This window comes from Anabrus simplex, chromosome 1 (genome assembly GCF_040414725.1).
Source record: "Anabrus simplex isolate iqAnaSimp1 chromosome 1, ASM4041472v1, whole genome shotgun sequence".
Classification (NCBI taxonomy): Eukaryota; Metazoa; Arthropoda; class Insecta; order Orthoptera; family Tettigoniidae; genus Anabrus; species Anabrus simplex.
Window position 1 is genome coordinate 648,193,175 of NC_090265.1, and position 23,124 is coordinate 648,216,298.

At 39.5% G+C, this 23,124-nt stretch overlaps 1 protein-coding gene across 1 annotated transcript in view; it reads left to right on the forward strand.

Moving 5' to 3' along the window:
- Window positions 1-6,969: 6,969 nt before the first annotated feature.
- Edem2 (ER degradation enhancer, mannosidase alpha-like 2) overlaps window positions 6,970-23,124 on the forward strand; it is a 212,239-nt gene continuing 196,084 nt past the window's right edge. Inside the window, exon 1 of the mRNA XM_068225114.1 lies at window positions 6,970-7,535. Within this exon, the coding sequence (XP_068081215.1) occupies window positions 7,393-7,535 (143 nt within the window). The 5' untranslated portion in view covers window positions 6,970-7,392. The remainder of the gene's footprint in view (window positions 7,536-23,124) is intronic.

The window sequence follows — 23,124 nt, forward strand, 5'->3', positions numbered from 1 at the left end:
CTTGTTGAAAGTCAGATTTTCCACGGATCGTGTGGATTAACTCTCAGTTCTCGTTTGGAATAATAGGTGCCCGGTTTTCAGGTCTTCCCTTTTTCAGTTTTTCAGTTTCGCTGTCCACTAACATATTAGCTTCCCCGAAGCAACTCTTCGACATTGGAAGAAACGAAGTGACGTTATGTAATGTGACTGTGTTTGGAACTTTTCAAAAATCAATAATTAAATATTTTCTATATTTTTGTGGCAAGAATGCATATTAAATTAACGATGTTATCGTGCTCTTTCAGTTTAATAAAAGTTAGTAAGCACATTTTTGCTCCTCATTTCAAGTAGTTAGGCTCTCTTCTGAACCCCATCGTTTGGTTAAGATCGTGACCGAATTTATTCCCGCAACGACCCAAGATTTAAGAGTTCTAAATTGTTCTACTGTAGCAGCCGTGGCCGACCAACGATGGAATGGTAAGTTCAAGGGTTCAGTATAAATGTCTATCAATTCTTCATCCGTGTCTCCGCCTGCTGCTAGATCGTCAACATACACGTTGTCTTCTAGAATTCTTAATGCGTTTGGATATTTGTCTTTCATCACCGTTGCTAGTTGTCTTAAAGTTGCTGCCAGCAAATACGGGCTGCATGTCAGCCCAAATGGGAGTCGACAGAAACGGTATATTGTGGTCTCATTGGTTCTCAGCCACCCTTCTTCTGAACGAATCATTTTAAACCAGAAAAAACGAGTGGAATCTCTGTCTTTCTCATTCAGAATCAACTGTAAAAAGCTCTGATTACCGTCTGCTGCAATGTATTTGTTGAACGTTCGTAACCGAAGTAAGGTTGCTGTTGAATCTGGATTCAGATTGGGGCCAGATTCTAAGTTGCTGTTCAAAGACAATTCGCCTTTCTCATGTGAAGAAGCGTCAAATACGATCCTCACTTTGGTTGTTTCATGATCATCTCGAATTACTGCATGATGTGGCATGAAGAATGTTTTTCCTCTTTGTGATTCCTCACTACAGAATTCAACTTGTTCGTTCTCAATGTGTTTCTGCATTGCTTGTACATAGCGTTCTTCGTATTTCTTATCTCTTGCAAATCGCTTCTTCAAACTATCGAAACGCTTTAACGCAATATTCCTGTTGTCATGTAGATTAGGTTCATCCTTTTTCCAAGGTAGGAATACTGTGCACCGTCTTTCAGTTATCGCAAATTGTTCATTGGTTGTTGTCAAGATCTTCTGTTCCTTGGCTGTGAATTTGCGAGTTTCATCATCCCTGATTCCGATGCTCTCTAGCTCCCAGAATCTCCTCAATAGGTTGTCTGTTTCTGAGTGAATGAAGTATGAATTTGTTTCTTTTATCGAAATCCCAGTGCGACTTCCAAATAGAATCCAACCAAAAATACTTCTGCGAATGGTGAGTGAGTCTGATAAGCGGATGATGTCATCTTGGAAGATACGTTCATGGTAATCAGCGCCAACTAATATTCCAATAGAGATGTTCTTCGATATTTCATCAGCATCTGCAAATTTTAAACTGCTGAATTGTTGCCTAATATCCATTGGAACTGGTCTCAGAGCTTGAAAAGTATGTGTAGCTTCTAAAGCTTCTATGTTGATTGCAGTTCCCGTGGCTGCTCCTGTAAGTTGAAATCGTACTCGGTTGCGTATTGTTGCTTTACCGTGATGTTCAAGCGTTGAAATAATTAAGGACTCTTTTCCAATGTTTTCCAAGTTTAGTTTATCTGTTAGATCTTTGACGATATAACTGCGTTCACTTCCGGCATCAAGTAGTATTTTTGTCATATGCTGATTGCCGTTGCGAACAGAAATCCATACTAAAGCTGTGTTCAAAAACATCTCATGCAATTGTGTATTCTTTGTCTCTGCAGTATGGACAGCTGTAACAGTTGTTTCTTTCGTAAGTGACTCCCCTGTGGTTACTGCCGTTATTGTATCCAAGGATGACTTGCAAATGGATTTATGATGTCCTGTGTTATTACAGACTCGACATTTCTGATCTTTCTTTCTACAGTCTTTCATTTTGTGGTTTTTGCCTAAACAGATGAAGCATCGTCCATCTTTCTTTAATTTTTCTGATCTGGCTGCAACTGAGACTATTTTATGGCATTCGTTACTCCAGTGGCCTCTTCTATCGCAAAAGGCGCATGAGATTGGGTTTGTTTTTATTTCATCGCTGTACGTTAGTTTAGGTGGATTATTTTGCTGTTCAGTATGCTTACTCTTTTTTATTTCTTTCTTGTATTGACTGGTGTGTAGATTCATTGTTGTAGAGAACTGTTCTCCTAAACTGTCACTGAACTCGTTCAACTTCTCTGATTTTTCTTTGCTGAGTACCCATTTGTCCAGGAAATTCATCAGGGCATCCAAGTTACCATCATCGCCCTGCGTAGTGTACCAGGCGAATTTTGTTTCATCTGGAAAGGCACGTAAAATATCTGCAGATAAAAAGGAACCAAGCATGCAGGCATCAAACCCAAGTCCTTTAAGAGCTGCAATATTCATCTGGCAACTGTTATATATGCTTCTCAACTCGGTAGTAGTTGGATCTGAATGTTTTCTCAAGGTACGGAAGAAATCGATATGTTCCTGTTGCTGTAATTTAATGTTGTCGAAGCGTTCCTTCAGCTTCTGAAGTGCGATCTTGTAATTTTCCTCTGACATTTTCAGCCCACTGATGAGATGTCTGGCTTCTCCTTCTACCAAGTTCCATAGATACAGATGTTTGTCAACTGGCGTAATTGCCGAATTATTATGAATTGCTGATTCAAATTGCTGATAAAATCTTGGCCAGTCTGAAAAGGTGCCCATGAAAGGTTTAATTTCAAGCTTAGGTAAGCGTGGTCTCACGATTGCAGACTGAAGAACAGTTGTTTCATTCTTTGCGTTTGATTGCTGCTGGGGAAACCTAATTTCTGTGATCTTCTTGTTTGCTATTGCAATTAGTTTTCGGCCTTCTATTTGACGGTTTTCACACTCTTCTGCATCCCGTTCGTTCGCATCGTCTTCCTGCAACGCCTGTATCCGTTTCTGAATTTCGCTCAAATCTAGTAGTAGTTCGTGTAATCTTTGCGCTAATATTTCCATTTCGATGTCATCATATCCATCTTCGATCGCTGTTCGTAGTCTTTGAACAAGTCTAGTTTCCGACGATCTGGTTGCTGTTCGAATGCGTCTTTCAGTTTGTAAAATGTTTGCATTTGAAACTGTAAACTGAGCAGTAGGTGCGTTAATATTCGTATTTTCCATGTTTCACTGAACTGAATTATGCACGAATACCGTTAACGAAAATAACATACACTACGTACATGGACATTACCGTATTCCTGTCTTTAACCTATATCTGTACTGTAATTGGTATTTCACTGCAACCTGAAGTTACACTGCATTCGTAAACAGTCCGGGTTTCCGTATTATGTTTTTACGACAGTTAAATCTTAAGTGTTGGTTATAGTACTGATCCTGTCAACAGAGGCTTTACACACTTGTAATATTCACTGTTTTTGCGACGCACTTTGAAACGTACAAATGATGTTTCGTAACACTTCAAATGAGTCTGTTCGTAATGTACATAATTACGTATATTCCTTCAAATGTATATCCGTTGCTTAAGAAATTGAATGTAAGTAGAGATCTTACTTGGGTTAGCTGGTTTCTTGTTGATACGGCGATGTTGCGTGATGCTGCTTACCGTTGTCTGTCCGCGTCTTTCTAGCCGCTGATCGTTCCATAAACGGGTTTCGGTACCATTATGTAATGTTTTACTTCATAAGAACACTGAAATGTCATAGGGTTACTGATTTATTCTTACAAAGAATCATCCTCTGCTACAACAGCATCAAACATCACCAAGACTACTATACTATTACTTTCATGGAGTCCATATTAAGTAGATAGCAAGAGTATGTTAACGTCCATGGAGGCTCAAACTCCTTAGCTGTGTAGCGAACAGGTACGGTCAGTTAGATAATTCTCCACACACTACATCTCACTGGAAAGCAGAATCACCCAGATGTGGCCACTGTACCGAAAGCCATTCTACCGCCAAGTGTCCGAATACTTCCCAGCCACCTCATTGTAACACCTGTGGTGAGCAACACCCTACATATGCCCGCCGCTGCAAAGCACGCCCTATCCCGCCCCCCAGCAAACGACAACTTGTAGCACCTGTTAAAACAATTGACACCCCTACAACACCAGCTCACTCATTATTACCACCCGACAACAACAGAAAATATGATTCGCTTTATCACAGTCGCACTCTACAATATCCACCCCTTTGATCGCCCTCATGTACTCGCCAGTCTTCAATCAGCAGAGAATCAAACTCTCAACCTACATTTCTATACTTCACACAGTGGACTTAATACGCATGTCATTTTCATCCCTCTGGAAACATTAATCTAAACAGCGCCTTTCTGCCAGCCTCTGTCTCATGCGATAATTCAACCAACCTATAATTCCCACGTCATCCACAGTATTAACATCAATCCGTCAAACATAATTAAGATCTCTTCCCACCCATAATGCATTCTCACTCTGCACCACCCATCCAGTAACACTGTGCTAAAATAAATAAATAAATAAATAAATAAATAAATAAATAAATAAATAAATAAATAAATAAATAAATAAATAAATAAATAAATAAATAAATAAATAAATAAATAAATAAATAAATAAATAAATAAATAAATAAATAAATAAATAAATAAATAAATAAATAAATAAATAAATAAATAAATAAATAAATAAATAAATAAATAAATAATCCACCACCTTCTAGCCACATGAAATCATGCATTCACCGATGCTGACACTCTGAACTATTTCGCAGCCAATACACTGAATAATCTCACAGAATTTACAATGTAAATAAAGAGGCTGGCTAGTCCCCCTCCTATATCCACACATCCATTTACCACTCTCCTGAATCCTTCATTCCTTCAGACCCCGCCCGAATTTCCTGACCAGAGAGAGGGCGTTACCCTCTAGGTGGCCCGCCCCATCCCTTCAGGATGGGGAATTAAAACAATTATAGATAGATAGATAGATAGATAGATAGATAGATAGATAGATAGATAGATAGATAGATAGATAGATAGATAGATAGATAGATAGATAGATAGATAGATAGATAGATAGACAGTGGTGTTGCTACCGGCGTGCTCGCCGGTCAGTGTCTTGGGAAGGTGTGGTATCCAACTGATGAGCCCATGCCGAACTGGTGCGAAACACTGGCAATTTTTGACGATTGTTTTTCCTGAATTTTATTTAGCTATCTCAATTGGAAACCATATTTTTGGTCATGGTAGCCCGGAAGGCATGGGCGCCCATATGACAGTCTGTAGGGAAGGGGGGGGGGTGCTAGACCTGGGGGTATGTAGTATGTTAAATATTTTGAAAGATGGATGGCGACATGTATTCCGCGATAGAATAACGTCCGCGGTATTCTGCCTGTTGGTGGTGGTGGTGGTGGTGGTGGTAGTTGCGGTGGTGGTGGTGGTGGTGGTGGAGGGGGGGGGTACTACAACTTCTACGTAATACCGACTTTTAAATCATTTTCTTGAAAGAAAAACACTTGACTACATTCGATTTTTCCTTTCCCTGAGAGCTGGGGGAGAGGGGCCGTGGCCCCCCCTTGCCCGAGGCATGGGCGTCCTTGCCGAGAGGCCATATATAGCAAGTGGAGGTACAATTCAATCCTTGTACTTCGACACTGCATTGTGCTTAACACATGTGTAGCTTGCAGTGGCGTTCTTATTGTTATCTCACTTCATTGTATATACCATCACTTGAAGAATAGGTACACCAGTTGTAAACTGTAATTTGTAAATTGTAAATGAAACGTTTGTAAAATTCTGAAACAGTTGTAAAAACCCATTATGGTAATAAAGCACACAGCCTGAGCAAACATTCCCCCCCCCCCTACCTCCTTCACCGTGCCAATCACCCTAGCCCATCTCCCTAATCCATTAAACCTCGCCGAATCTCCTAGCTAGAGAGAAGGCGTTACCTTCTAGGTGGTCCCCCCTTGAAACTTTTCATGATGATGATGATGCAGTGGTGTCACTACCGACGTGCTAGCCGGCCAGTGTCTTGGGAAGGTGCGGTATTCAACGGATGAGCCCATGCCGCACTGGGGCGAAACATTGGTAATTTTTGACGATTGAGTTTCCTGAATTTTATTTAGCTATCTCAATCGGAAGCCATATTTTTGGTCTTACGAACAAAATATTAAACTGAGCTGATTAGAAAACGACGATGACCCCCACCCCGCACACCACCAGCACAACCACAACAACATCATCACCAAAAACAGTTAAACAGCACGAGATATTAGTAACAAGGGACGCAATTAGCACATTGTATACTGTTATTGCAACCAAAAGTGACATGATCACATGAATAGGCACGGGTAAGTAATAGTTGATGGAGCGATCTCAGCAAAGACCTTCTATTATTGGACAACCTAATAAACTATCCTTACATCCAGTAGCTGCGATTAGGGGGGTCTAGGGGAGGGGTGCCCCCCCCCCAATTTGTGGAGAAAACATTACATTTGTATTCCATTTTATTCCTCTCTAATTCGACCCTCCCCCCCACACACACACTTACCCCTTTATCCCTTTCTGTTATGCGAAAAGAACCTGTCGGTAATTCATTCTTTTTTTTTTTTTTTGTAGTAATCTTCATCTTTCCTTCTCCCGTACTGATGCCTGGTGTGACTCTCTAAACATCCCTAAGGTCTATTTTTCTAGTGTATATTGGAATCTTCTAGAACAAATAGTAGTAGAAGTAGAAATAGAAGTAGTTTTTTTTAGATTTTTCAGACTAGCCTACCTTTCGATTCACGTTTACTTTCTGATTGTTGGTAACATCAGCAGCGAAGCAGGGAGTAATCCCTGCAGCGAAGGATTTTCATATTACTCTTTGATACTTGCAGTATATGTATAGGTTGAGACAGTCTTGTGTTCTGTAGCTTTCCTAGCATTCTGTGACGTGTGAATTTTTTTAGTATGTTTTTTTTAGTGAAACAGTGGAATATCTTGTTATAGGATGATTCCGCGGTGGACGATAGTCACTGTAGTTACTTTTTAGTGTAGTGTTTGTGTAAATAGACTTTGGTTATGGAAAGGTGTCCTTTCGAAAAATGACACGAATTTTACGTAAAAGACTCAGGGTTTGATGTATAAAGTGTCAGGATTACAGTTGAACTTGTTATGCAAATGTAGATAATAACGTTGCTAATCCTAGCAATTTAATTTTGAAACAAATCAGCTGTAATTGACAGTATGGCATATTACACTTCTCGAATTAAACAGCACTTCTCTTGACAGCAGGTTAAGGTTAGGTATCAGATTTATATCCGTCGACAAACAGAAATGGGAAGAGGCCTTTGCTCGTCCAAGAAAGTAATACTGGCTGTAATGATTCTATTTACCTTTTGTTTGGGGCTTTCTACTATACTGGCCCATCTAGGAGATGTGGCACAGGCTATGTCAAATGAAGAGAGAGAAGAACTTAAGTGAGTATATTTAAGTTAGGTTATTAGGTGCCTGTATTTGCCACTGTGTTTTTTTAATTTAGCATGCTGCTGTCTGTCCAGTGTGACATTAATTTTATGACAGGATTTCTTTACGTTATGTGTGGGCCTAGGCGTATTGACTGAAATTATAGTATTATGTTGAATTTATTAAGAATCAAAGTAGGCTACACGTTTTCTCTCATGTAAAAGTATATATTACTCTTGAAGATGTTAGTAAAGGGTGTAGTGATGTTTTCTTAAAGGGGTGGTTCACAATGTAGGTCTTATGTAACACTGGGCAAATGTTTGCATGTTTCCATGGGATAATGGTTTTAGATTTTACTTTCAGTTGCTAGGTATGAATAATACATAAGCTGTTTAAGGACTGTTTGATAGTACAGTTTACAACTAGGACATTTTCACTGCAGTATTTTCATCGATCTCTTACTTCAAACATTAGAGTGCTGATTAGAAGGTCTTGCTATTTTAGCCAGTCTCTTCATGTTCAATAATTTCTCTTTCAAAAACCTTTGGGTTTGTTAGATTTGAAGGGAATACGAGTATTCATTCTGCTAAAAGTAGAGTTTGTATGCTATGAAAAAGCGAAGGAATGGACTCCACCAGATCAGTACGCGGTCCATGTACTAGCAACGCAGGGGCCGAAAGGGTGCCAAAAAGGAGGTACTTCATGATTATAATAAGTCCAGGTCTATCACCTTTTGAACTGATTTTTAAAAATGAGAACATTTTAGTTGTAAAAACTACAATGTGCACCATAATGGGTGTATACTTCCCACCAGACACTCACAAAAGTATCATAATAGAGGAATGTAGCACAGCCTTCAGTAACATAAATAAGAATGAGCCCTTCGTAATGACTGGTGATCTGAACTGTAGAATAGATTATCAGACTACGAAGACAAAACTCTGTCTAGATTTCCTACAAACAGAGGGTTTGAACCTTCTAAATGATCCAGAGAAGAAAACATACTTCTCACATAATGGGAGCAGCACAATCGACCTCGTCTTCTCAAACATGAAGAGACTCAACCTCAAGAAACAGATAGTTCTCGAAGACGTAATTGTCAGGAAGCACTTACCAGTGGAGATGACCTTCATCATAGACAGAGGATGCGATGAGGTTTTACACCCACGACAAGAGACGAATTCAAGGATGGTTGATAGGGCCCTCCTAGCTCAGGAATTAGCAAGAACACTGGATCTCTTAGAGAGGATACGTTTGGGAAATCTGAACGAAGCAGTAAATATCATAGAAAATATGCTGGAAAACTCAAGGGTAACAGGACGATCAAACAAACATAGAGCTAAACCATGGTTCATTGCTGCTTGCTACCAGGCAAGGAGGAATGCATTAGATGCTCTACATAAAGTGACTAGATTTCAAACAGAAACAAATGTACAAACATACTAAGGAGGCTTTACAAGAAGGTGATTAAAGAAGCCAAGGAAGCATTCCAGCGTATAACTGAAATTAAATTCATAGAAAGAGCGGAACAAAATCCCTACAGGGTTCTGCAACCAAGGCAACAAAAATTCCCAAGGCACATGACAATGAAATGTGGACATCACATTTCAGTAAGGTACTACAGGCCAAGGACTCCAGACCATCCAAGAAGAACGACAATAACAACATTACCATTACCCGACTGTTCACAGAAGACACGGTAGAGGAGGTAATTCGGAAAAGTCAAGACCACAAGGCTTGTGATCCAGATAACCTATTCAACGAACACTTGAAACAGAGCATTACACAGCTCAAAGCAGCTTGGACATCCGTCATGAATCAGTGCCTCATAAGAAGATCCATTCCGGACAAATGGAGATACGTCACACTAAAGGTACTATACAAGGGGAAAGGAAATAATGAGAACCCACACGCTTACAGGGGTATTGCATTAGAATGCATTCTGTTTAAAATACTGACTAAGCTCCTTGAAAGAAGACTAACAGAACTTGTGGACCATGTGATACCGGAAGAGCAATTTGTGTTTCGTAGGGGCAGATCTACTCTACATGCTGTTCAGTGCTTACAAAATGACATACTAGAAACAACAGGGAGACAGAAGCAGAAACTACATGTTGCTTTCATCGACTTCTCAAAGGCCTTTGACTTGGTCAACAAAACATTACTGATAGAAAAACTCGAACTGCTTATTGGAAGTGATAATGCCCTATTTATTCTGATACGAAATATACTTGCAGAGAACTACGTACAAATTGACGACAACTTACAACGTCCTTTCCGATATAACAAACAACAGGGCTGCTTCAGGGGGATCCGTTGAGCCCAATCCTGTTCAACATAGCGACCATGGACGCAATCAGGAGAGTAAGTGCGGAGAATGTAAACATTTATGTACCAAGCTCGATAGCTGCAGTCGCTTAAGTGCGGCCAGTATCCAGTATTCGGGAGATAGTAGGTTCGAACCCCACTGTCGGCAGCCCTGAAAATGGTTTTCCATGGTTCCTTCCCACTCCTAGCCCTTCCCTGTCCCATCGTCGCCGTAAGACCTATCTGTGTCAGTGCGACATAAAGCAACTATAAAAAAAAATTATGTCTATGCGGATGGTATGGCAATTGTGTCTTCGTTCAGTGAAGATCTACAAACATCTTTTGACAGATTAGTGGAATGGGCAGGTAGAAATGATTTACAGCTGAATGCAAGTAAAACAGTAGTCTTGACATTCAGACGAGGAGGGAAAATTGCATCGAAAGACACAATTTATTATATGAGTGAGAGATTATCGACGCCCGCCTCCTTTAAGTACGTGGGAATGACTCTGCAGGTCACGGGTACCACTTTCATGCTACATATAAAAGACAAGTTCGCTGCTGCGGTAATAGCCATGAATGAAATCAAGCATCTGCGGAGTCTCTCAGTGGATACAGCGATGAAGCTCTTTAAAGTGAAGATCTCACCAATAGTGACTTAGGCCTATGGACTAAATTTAACATGGGACCATCTTACCAAGGGTAATTTAAGCGATTTAGAGAAGACGAAAGCCGTTTATCTAAAGAAAGTTCTCAGCCTATCGAAATTTACTCCCTCACGATTGGTATACGAACTAGTAAGAGAAAGAAGGTTCTTCATAGAGGACCTGCGAGAGTGGATGCTACTACATTCTACACCTGCCTACAACAGTGTTCTACAAGAACTTCATTCAAAGAAAAAGGAAATATGGAGCACGTTTTATACCACGGATGCCATGATGACTCAAGATTGGAAACAATCATATTATGAGCTACGACATGTCATGACACGAATTGCGGTACATGGCTTCCATCACAGAATATGTGACAATACAAAACATCATGATCCGCAGGAGGATTATATGTGTCGGCTGTGCAAGAATCGTTGTGATCGCTATCACGTCCAGGAATGTGGAAAAAGAGTGGTGACCTTGACCAAATTTTGTAGCGACTAACCCGGAGAACTATGGTATTCTAAGTGAACATATATTCCATGTATTTTTGTATATAACTATCCCATGGCCATTGGCTGCATTAAATTAAATTAACGATGAAAAAGCGAAGGATAAGAAACATGTAATTCTACGTGTGAAGATAATAGGCAATTTATATTTTTGGGGTGTACAGACCTAGAAAGAGTGGTGCTGCCGCTGATGCGGAATTATTTGACAAGATATTCAGCTACGTGAGGAATGACGCAGAAAGGAATGTTATTGTGGCGGGCGATCTCAATTTACCAAAAGTTAACTGGGAAGGTAATGTAAATGCAGTGGCGGTTCATGACATATTACTCTGGCAGGGCTGTGCCGCCATTTCTTTCCCCTCCCCAATCGGTCCAGTTTTCACCGACCAGCAACACGATACTTTTAGATATTATTATTATTATTATTATTATTATATAATACGATGACACTGGCTTAATAGAAATCTGCTTGCACTACAACATTAATTAACTACACTACAATGGCATTTATGTACACACATTAACAGGCTAACGGCTAATGCAATCCTGACCACTATGGCACTGCAACGTTACAATGATCACAATCACAAGTGATATTACATTCATGAAAACAAATAAATAGTGCACTCCCGAATTTTCTCTCTCCTTGCTCAAATTTCAAAGCATGACAACGTATTTAACAATTTGACCACCCTAGAAATAGTGCAGTCATGTTATGGTTACATTTTGAATCTTTCATTTTAGCTCATTTATACAAATGAATCTTTTAAATAGTCAGTATAATGGAATTAATTGTTTTGTAAAATGTTTTAGAATTAATCTCTTAACAACAATTAATATAAGACGGGTGGCGGGGGGCGAAGCCTGGGTACGTTGCAAATTGGTTGGCAATGTTGTTGAGGGCTCCGCCGTTCAGCGTTTACACTTACCTGCACTCTTCCTTCCCCTGCCTGACAAGCCGATATTATCCTTCCAGGCTCCTCTTGCACCCTGCACACTTGTTAACTCGTAGGACCTACTGAGGGCTCTGCCAGAAAGACATACACCCGCCTGCACTCTTCCTTCCCCTGACAAGCCATATCGTCCATCCAGGCTCCTCCCGCACCCCGCACTCTTGAGAAGTCAGGGGACGTACTCAGGGCCCTGCTGCCACAGTCCAAGTGCCTCATGACTAAAGAGAAAACATTGTGCTTGCTGGACAGCAGCCACAGTCTGAAAACCTATACCATTTTCTTGGAAATAGAAGAGCAAAATGTTTACATCCAAAATAATAAAGATAACATTGTAGAACTGAATATCACACCACATAAGTTCTACTTCGCTACATTTGTCCATCTCCTTATGTATGTAATGAATTACAGAACGAAAAAGCATTAAATGTTTTTGCGCCGCCCCAAAGCTCTTCATGCACGAACTGCCGCTGTGTAAATGGTATAAAGCATCTTTGAAGGACAGCTGAATCAGAAAGTGATGGAACCAACTAGAGGGAAATTTTCTTGACATGGTGCTGATAAAACAGATGAGCCTTATGAAGAAACTGAAGGGATAAATGGTGTAGGCTATCAGGAAGCTGTTTTTGTCATAGTTAATAATAAATGCAATAGGAAGGAAGGTTGTAAGAGTATTAGGGAATACTATATGATTGAAAAGAGAGGGAGTTTTTAAACATTATTTATGATTGTTGGAAAATGGTAAGTAAAAAGAGCCTATGGGTTGGATTTAAGGTAATTGTTGAGGAGTGTGAAAATAAGTACTATCTGCACACTTTTTAGCGATAGATTTACACCCTAGTGCTGAAGCGGTCGACCTTGGCAATCTTTGAAACACAAACTATGAATAGCTTATGAATCGCTGTGCGACGTCTGGCGTACACTTTACGTACTAGTACTGTTGTTATTTACACAGCAAAGCCAAACTGTAGAATTCACTCTAGGAATAAGATTCGCATCAAGAAATGTTATATAATGTGTGTGTGACACAGTTGTTGGCTTAAAATAACAAAGGTTTAGAAAATTCATATCGATCGATCATATTATCAATTCAATTCAGATTACATTTCCATTCAGTTGGCAGTACTAACGGGACTGGAAGTGCTCCCTCCTTACTCCACAAAACCGTACACAAATCTATCGCTAAAAAGTGTGCAGATAGTACATAGGCCTACCTTTAAAGATTAAGGAATGGGAAAGATCCACTATAGGCCTATTATATTAGAGAAATAGATTGAGGAGGTGCTGGTTGGAATGAAACAGAATTAGGAAAGGTTGTGGAAGTAAGGAGAAATTGAAGGATCTTACCAGGAAATTGAATTTAGCAAAGAAGTCTGCTAAGGATAACATGAAGGGGTGAAGCTTCCATTGACCCTTTGCAAGAGATAGGTTAGAGATCCAAAGTGGCACGTTTTTAACAGTGTCACTGGTAATAAACAAGCATTGCCAGTGTCAAGAGAATGAAGAGGAGAGAAGATTGGACAAGACCATTGGTTTGGATAGGTTAAGAGATGGTCTGGACAAAACCATTGGTCTGGGTAGGGTAGGACATGGTCTGGACAAAACTATTTGTCTGGATATATTAGGATATTGCCTGGGCAATACCATTATTGTGAGGGGAAGGAAAGGGAATGCAGGGGTTGGGGGGCATAAACCCCCAGGTTAGGGTTGCTAAGCAGTCAACAGACCTCTATCATCCCCTGGAGGCCTGCTAAAATGTGACAAAAAATAAGGTTACAAGCTAGTTTGAAACTGCAGGGTTTCCTCATTTTCAATGAAGTTGGCAGCCTTGTAGGCACACATGATGTAAAATCTATCGGAGGCAATAGACAACTTGTCTTTATCACAGCTTGCCCAAGTCGGCTAATAGCAACACAGGAAATAGTTGCAAATGTGAGATTTACACAGTCTATGTTTTAATTCTCGTACATAAGTAAGAATACTTATTTGGGTGGGTTTGTGGGTCCCTGGCAAGCATAGGCGTAAAGGAAGGATCTTTCCTCTATGCTACTTCAGGTATTGTTTCATGTCATTTTTGTGTGCTTTTTCACCTGCAAAGGGTCATTGGTAGTGCCACCCATGATGGCAAGCATAATTGGCAGTCACATGAGTTGTAGAGAAGAATAGAACAGTATGTATAGACCTAGGTACTTTAAGGCAGAAGCAGGTTCCAAGAAGTACATTGCAGGAATCGTTAATTTACAAGGGGATGTAAGGATTTACAGGAGGCAGAAGTATTCAGTCAATCACCACTGATCTCCATTTAGGCGAGTCGCCCAGGTGGCAGACTCCCAATCTATTTTTTACCTAATCTTTTCTTAAATAATGGCAAAGAATTTGGAAATTTATTGAACAACTCCCTAGGTAAATTATTTCAATCCCTAACTCCCGTAGCTTTAAACGAATATTTGCCCCAGTTTGTCCTCTTGAATTCCAAATTTATCTTCATATTGTGATCTTTCCTACTTTTAAAAACACCAATCAGACTTATTCATATACTAATGTCATTCCATGCCATCTCTCCACTGACAGCTCGGAACATACCACTTATTATTTAAATTCTTGTTTTTATTTTTCACTGCAACATTTGTGGATGAATGTGTCCCTTTATTCACGCTTTAGTGCCTAGCTGTACTTTTTGCAGTACTGAAACAATGCACCAGCAGCTAAGTATAATTTATTGGTGTCCCTTTTAACCACGCTTCAATAACAAACAGATCAGTGTAAAAATAGGCTGACTCAAACCAGGTGAGGATTGGTGAGGATTACTAGTATGATGTTTCCAGCAGACCACAAACCTTCAATGCACAATCTTTTAATAATGTAGTGGTTTCTCAACTAAACTGAAAGTACAACGAAAGAGAGAAGGAGGTAAACATCGCAAGTTTAATCCTCTAACATCATTAATTTTAAATAGGACATTTAAACTTTGAAAAATAACTTAGCACTAAATAGTGTTAATAAAAACTGGGAATTACTAGTTTTTAGCCAAATCTTACAGATGTTTAGAATATTACTATGTCTTGGACATCAGTAAATTGTGATCAATATCTAGTCCATCACAGCTATATTTTAATTTGTTAATTCTTTTTAATTATGTGTAACTAGTAATATTTTAATGTAAAACAATTTTAATGAACAAATTAATCATAAGAAGGTTCAATATGAAGACTTAACCTTGAGATATTTGTTTAAATGAGGCTGAAGATGCTTGATATAATGAGCGAAACATGTCCCTGTTAGTGTTATATTGTAATGAAATGTCCTTCTAGAGACATTTTAATATATTGAATTAGGTGGAAAATAAAAACAAGAATTGCAACAATTAGTATCAAGTTCAGTACGGGTAAAAAACATGAAAATAGTTTTATGCAACATACCACTTAGTCGAGCAGCTCGTCTCCTTTTTACCAGGTCTTCCCAGCCCAAATTTCGCAACATTTTTGTAACACTACTCTTTTGTCAGAAATCATCCAGAACAAATCAAGCTACTTTTCTGTGGATTTTTTCAATTCTCAAATCAGGTAAACCTGGTGAGGGTTCCATACACTGGAACCATACTCTAGTTGGGGTCTTACCAGAGACTTATATGCGCTCTCCTATACATCCTTACAACAACCCATAAATATGCGTATAACCATGTGCAGTTGGATTGTTAGATGTAAGGAAGTCTAGGTGGAGGTGAATGTTTTCAAGTTCAAACCATCATTGTCAGAGAAGTCTTGTTGGTGGACAGATGTGTTTTCTCTTCTAGAGACACAGAGCAAAGTCTTTGCTTCCCTGTTCATGGCAAACTCCCAGAAGATTATCATGTCTAACTGGAATCGTTATCAGAAATGTGTAGTGGGAGGGGCAGCTATTGGGTCCTGGACATCCTGAGAAGCATACAGATGATGTTATTCTGTGTAGAGTAATAAATAAATTACAGGATTGTGAGCTACTGCAAAAACGACCTCAACAAAGTTGTTCGATGGACAGCAGATGATGGTGGTAAGCAGGGTAGAAAGTCAGGTCGTAAGTTTCACCGAGAGGAGAAGTCTGCTGAGTTTTAATTACTGTGTTCATGGGATGAAAGTAACTCATGGGGATCGCTGTTAAGTACCTAGGTGTTAATATAAGGAAAGATCTTCATTAGACCGAGCTCGATAGCTGCAGTTGCTTAAGTGCGGCTAGTATCCAGTATTGCAAGAGACTATTCTCAGTATCCAGTATTCAGGAGATAGTGGGTTCGAACCCCACTGTCGGTAGCTCTGAGGATGGTTTTCCATGGTTTCCCATTTTCGCACTAGGCAAATGCTAGGTCTGTACTTTAATTAAGGCCGTGGTCGGTTCCTTCCCACTCCTAGACCTTTCCTATACCATCATTGCCATAAGACCTATCTTTGTCGGTGCGACATAAAGCAACTTGTAAAAGACCAAAAAAAAAAAAAAAAATTCTTCTTGGGGTGATTATATAAACAGGATTGTAATTAAAGGTTACAGATCTCTTCATTTGGTTATTAGAGTATTTAGGGATCGCAGTAAAGGTGTAAAGGTGAGGGCTTATGAGTCTCTGGTAAGACCCCACCCAGTTTAAACTAATGAATATATGATGTAGTAACATATGTACTCATCAGGTATTATATACTCCCTATTTACCGGACAATATACTGTATGGTAAGATTTTTATGACTTGTAGTTGATCACCATATTTGTAAATATTCTGTAAAAATCTAAAAATTGAAATGTAAGAGAGGGCCAAGAGGTCTAACTTTGCCACTTTATGAAGACATAAATTATCCGCATAGTTACCTTGGACATTTAAACACTTATTGTATCTGGAAACCAGTTTAAGTTTGACCGGCTGAGTAGCTCAGACAGTAGGGTGCTGGTCTTTTGATTCCAAGTTGGCAGTTCTGAGCCTAACCTAGTCCGGTGGTATTTGAAGGTGCTCAGATATGCCAGTCTCATGTCTGTAGATTAGAGGTGCATAAAAGAACTCCTGCAGGACAAAGTTCTGAGGGTGTCACCGGAAACTGTTAAAATAGTTTGTGGAACGTGAAACCAGTAACATTAACATTAACTTTATTACCAGTTTAACAGTTCTAGGAAGTATTGCCTGTTGCTTCAACTGGTCTATGATAGCATCCTTTATGCTTTCATCATTGCCAAATAATTCTCCAGCTAAATGTTTCTTCACCTTTGAAAATCTCTAAAGTAAAACATTTGTGGCCATATCTGGAATGTAGTGTGGGTGCAGAGGAAGTCTCCCAATGGGAAATACCACAGCAAGTCCTGTGTCTTTCTCAAATACTTGACACCATCATATTTTTTCTGATTCTAAAGTACAAGGTATGCCCTTTGAAAAATTTATATAATTGAGATAATACTTGTATACTGTATTCAGTTTCTTTAAGATCATACACTGCAATCCGAAGTTTTCATGTCGAAGATAGAAGCACAAAACCATCACTTGTTCAGTTTTATTGTAGGCTCTGAAACTGGACAGCTAACTGAAACAAACTCAATATCTTTGAGAAGAAAGTAATTTGACGAATCCTATGGACTATCAAAAATGGAGGCGAGTGGAGACAGAGGACAAACAGAGATGTGTAATGTGATGGACAGATAATCGATCTCAAACATCCTGAGAAGCAGATTGATCCAATGTGGTGGTCATTTGGTGAGAATGCCAGAAATTATAATACCCAAGGAATACCACAAAAGACTGGGCGAGATGAGCTGGAAAAAAGACCAGTTGGGTGTCGGGGAGAGACTGCAGGAGGGAAGCACTAGAATGGCATACATGCAAGGTAAGACAGCATGTGGTTTTTAGGGGCCAGTGATTGATGATGACAATGATTATTTAGCGTATGATACTTACAAGACAATAAGTTGGCAGGTTCGATCCTAGCTCAGTCCGGTGGTATTTGAAGGTGCTCAAATACATCAGCCTGATGTCGGTAGATTTACTGGCACGTAAAAGAACTCCTTCTGGACTAAATTCTGGTACCTTGGTGTCTTAAAAAACTGTAAAAGTAGTTATTGGGAAGTAAAGCAAATAACATTTTTAGACAATGAGAAATACATTTACAAAATAGCAATTTACAGCATTAGGACCATATTTTCATATTTGGATCAAAAGGTTTGTAATCCATGTGATTGCTTGAGGAGTGAACAAGTGGTGTTCACCCATGCAACCAGGGTATGAATGTAGAAGGCACTCCTGTATAATATGTTTTATACTCTGCAACCACATCACATCAAGGAGAGTATCCAGTTCCATTGATGTAGAGCTGTGCTAGTTTGAGCTGTTCCACACCAAATTCTGTTCAGTCTTGACTATTCTGTTGGATTTAAATTGAAACCAGCTAGTCTTTCAGTAGGGTCACAGATTTGAATAAGGCCATGAGGTGATGAGTTTAACCATTCGTTTCCTCTGGAGGTGTTGCAAGTAATCAACTTTATTTTCCGTATCAAAATTTAATCACTAAGTTTTACAATATTTAAAATTCTTCCACCTTTGGAGGTTGAACTGAGTGGTTGTAAGATCCATAGTCGTTTTGCATGCTGGTTTTTGGGATTTATGATGATGATGAATTATTTAATTTTTCCATCAACTTCAAATTCACTAGCATTTTTCTTCCTCACCGAGCTTGATAGCTGCAGTCGCTTAAGTGCGGCCGGTATCCAGTATTCGGGAGATAGTAGGTTCGAACCCCACTGTCGGCAGCCCTGAAAATGGTTTTACGTGGTTTCCCATTTTCACACCAGGCAAATGCTGGGGCTGTACCTTAATAAAGGCCACGGCCGCTTCCTTCCCACTCCTAGCCCTTTCCCGTCCCATCGTCGCCATAAGACCTATCTGTGTCGGTGCGACGTAAAGCAACTAGGAAAAAAAAAAATTCTTCCTCACAAGATGTTAACAGGTAGTACTTGACTAGACAAAAAAAAAAAAAACGGGTGAGTTGGCTGTGCACTATGGGCGCGCGGCTGTGAGCTTGCATCCGGGAGATAATGGGTTTGAATCCCACTGTCGGGAGCCCTGAAGGGCCACAGCCGCTTCCTTCCAACTCCTAGGCCTTTCCTATCCCATCATCGCCATAAGACCTATCTGTGCTGGTGCGACGTAAAGCCACTAGCAAAAAAAGAAAAAGAGAGAGAAAAGGAAGAGCTGGCATAAACTATGTTCTGTGTAACATTTTTGTTCTTTTTCCTCCAAGATATTCTTTGAATAGCAGCAGCCTATCATTTCAAATTCTATCGTTTCTCAAAATGCAATTTTCTGGTTTCCCATTTTCACGACATACAGATGCTGGGGGTCGTACCTTGAGTAAGGGCACAGTCACTTGTTTCCTAGTCCTTTCAGTTTTGGTGTGATGTGAAACAAATAGCAATAGCTAATGGAATGAGTGCAGCTGCTAGTTCCATCATAGCCAACATAGTCCTGATCAAGACCAAACTATTTTTGAGTCAATATGTCCTTGACGAGGTGGAGGTAGATTACAGGAACTCGGGTCAAGTGCAAGATGCCAGACTATCAGTAATCGATTAAAAGCTTATTTAACACTCAAAGACTTAAGTTAAGAGGTAGGAATCTAAAATGTAATTCAGTGTTGTTGGTTGCAAAATTATTAACTTAACATTTAACTAAGTAATTGAGTTCCTCGGTGCCTGTTCAAGTAAAATAATTGTATGACAAAGAGTTGACACGCCAGAAGCCAATATCATATAGTTGTCTCATTTTAACATCTTCAGTCGTCACCAACCTTTACTGGTATCAAGATAGAAATCTTCGGAACAAAAGAGTGATGACTAGAGCCCGTAAGTTAGGCAAAATGCCTTTTTTATCTGACTGGATATATTGAATCGGATAGAGATAAATATGTTTTCGTGCATTTAGGAAGTGTAGAGAGAATTTTTATTTTGCCTTTTTTTGCCTATTTTGGCTCCCGTTGCCTATTTTAAGATTTAAAGCCTTTTCTTGCCTTTTTTGATCATTACGCAATTTTTTCTGCGATTTACACATTTTAAAAAGCGCATAATGAATTTCCATACATCGAAGACAAAAAAGGTTGCATGAATTAAATTACATATTGCCGTCACAAATATCTGTTTAGAATATTGTTCCCTGTAAATCGTTTATTGTGTTCAGGCATTCAAAAGCTTATTTTTTCAGCCCATTCATTTAACCTCTGTAAATAGCAGAACCTTCATTTGTGAAAGGAATGCACAAGCATAATGAATACCAGGAAAGAGAGAAAATGAGGGAAGTACGTCTCTTCTCCTTCCTCATACCCCTTTTGCTGTGACAATGCGTAATTACCTGGTATTCCCGATTTCAAAATAAGATAATGCAGAGGAAGGGAGGAAATCACTTCTGTCTAACAGGTCAAACATAAAAGAAGCTGTTAGTTTACTGTTGAACTTAAAGGCAACTCGGGTTCGCGCTGACTTACTTATCGCCGGGCTGAGTGGCTCAGACGGTTAAGGCGCTGGCCTTCTAACCCCAACTTGGCAGGTTCGATCCTGGCTCAGTCCGGTGGTATTTGAAGGTGCTCAAATACGACAGCCCCGTGTCGGTAGATTTACTGGCACGTAAAAGAACTCCTGCGGGACTAAATTCCGGCACCTCGGCGTCTCCGAAGACCTTAAAAAGTAGTTAGTGGGACGTAAAGCAAATAACATTATTTTATTATTACTTATCATGCCGAAATTTTCATCGTTGCGTGGTAAATTACATGGCTATGTCTGCGAATTTGGTTCGGATACACTTTCTGCTGATGGAGCTATACTCTTTTGTAAAATCTGTGAAAAATCTATTAATCGCGAAAAAAAGTACTTTATAACTCAACATTTTGCAACAACGAAACATAAGTCTAGGTTAAATATTGTTGGCCCTAAGATCAATTTAATATCAACAGCAGTTACAACATCCAGCATGCAATCTGTTTTCCCTGGATCTATGTAAAGCTTTCTTGGACTCTGGAATTCTGTTCTGAAAACTGGAAAATCAATCCCTCAGGACGTTTCTGCAGAAGTACACTAAAGAAGAAGTTCCGTCAGAATCCACATTAAGAAAAATGTATTTGAATATCTCCTTTGAAGAGACCCTGCAGAGGATTCGAAGCAGAGTTGCAGAAAAGATCTGGATTTCCACTGATGAAACTATGGATGCAATGGGACGTTACGTGGCCAACGTCATCATTGGAACTATGGAATCAAAGCAAACTGACCTATCATCAGTATTTCTTTCGATGACAGAAGAGATGGAGAGAGCAAATGGTTCCACAGTGACACGGTTGTTCACAAATTCATTAATGTTACTCTGGCTGGATGGAATACGGCATGATGTCCTACTTTTTGTCACAGACGCGGCACCTTACATGAAAAAAGTAGCTACAGCCTTGAAAGTTCTCTTTCCTAAAATGCTCCACCTCACATGTCTATCCCATGGACTGCACAGAATTGCTGAAGAGATAAGAAGTTTGTATCCTCACGTGGATAAGTTAGTTTCGAATACCAAGAAAATCTTCCTAAAATCATCCTCCCAAATTCGGGTTTCCAAGGATGTGGCACCAGAGCTCCATTTACCTCCACAGCCAGTTCTCACCAGATGGGGAACGTGGATCTCAGCAGTTATATATTACAGCAACAATTTGGACAAGATACGTGAGATACTTCATGCCGTATCAGTAGACGAAGTTGCTTCAGTTCACGAGGTAAAATAGTTGTTGGACCATGAAGAGCTCAGCAATGGTCTGGCACATTATAGTGTGATACCGGAAGCAATCTTGAAGTTGGAGAAAAGAGATGATTCGCTGGTATCATCTATGGTGATCTTCAAAGATGCAGTAGATCAGTTGCTGCAAGCACCAGGAGGAAAAGGAAGCAGTGTTAGTGTAAACGTGTTCTGAGTGCTAATGTGGACATGAAAAAATGAACATTCGTGATGTTCTGAAAGGTGAGAATTCTGTTTTAACTGGCATGTGTCCTTCCGAAATAGCTTGTTTCACATTTGCGCCAATCACTTCAATGGAAGTAGAACGTTCCTTTTCCATGATGATAAATATTCTTTCTGACAAGCGTCTGTCTATGACAGTTGATACTTTGAAAAAACACCTTGTTGTTGTTTGTAACCAAGGAAAGTAAGAGTAAGTACACTAATTATGTGATAAATTGATGATAAAGAAATGAATGAGTATTTAAAATACATATTTTCATTAATAATGAGTGAGATTCCTTTTTGCTTTCACTCCTAATAAGTGCCTATTTTAATTACAGTACTGCCTATTTTCAGTATTTCAAGTGCCTTTTTGCCTGCCTACTTTAACCAAAAATAAATGCCTAACTTCCAGGCTCTAGTGATGACTATCCAACTGCATCACTGAGATCTGCATTTTAAAATTAATAAATATCATGTCACATCCTGCTTCCGTATGCGGCAGTAGATGGTACCTAAGAACGTCGTAGCTGAGGGTTGAGAAACCAATACCTATGGGAAAAAGATTTCCTTTTTGTGGTTGTTGAAGTCTTTGTAGAGGAAATGCCACATAAAATCAGAAAGCTGCTGCCTTGCAGGTGTGACAGGAGACTCCTACGAGCCAAGGGTTTTAACCCCAACAGAAAGAAACCTTGATTATATTGGTCTAGCAAGTCAGTGTATAGTTTTGTTACTTTACTTTCAATTCAGGTATGATCCTAGAAGTGCAAGATAGACATCAGCATGAATAGACCTATGCCACGTGTAATAGCTTATGGCCTGATGATAGGCATGGCTGTATGGTTATGCACCAACCTCAGAGAGGTCATAACTCAAATTGGGACCCATCATTATATTTGGCGTTACAGGAAAGAATTAGTGGACATAATGGAAAGGAGTAAAATAGCAATCCTGGGGCTGAATGAAACCAAATGGATGGAGAAATTGAAGAAACTGTGTACCCTACAATGGCAGGGGAACATCAAAGATCACGAGGATTGGAGTTGAATTCACAGTGGCAAATGACCTGGAAGATTTCACTGATATTCAGTACGTTGAATGAAAGAAAAATAAAGGCAATTGCGCATCGAACGAAGGAGAAACTAATGCTGGTACAGGTATATGCATCACAGACCAGGTGCAACTAGGATGATAAAACTCAGTTTGTTTTATATGATTTAGTA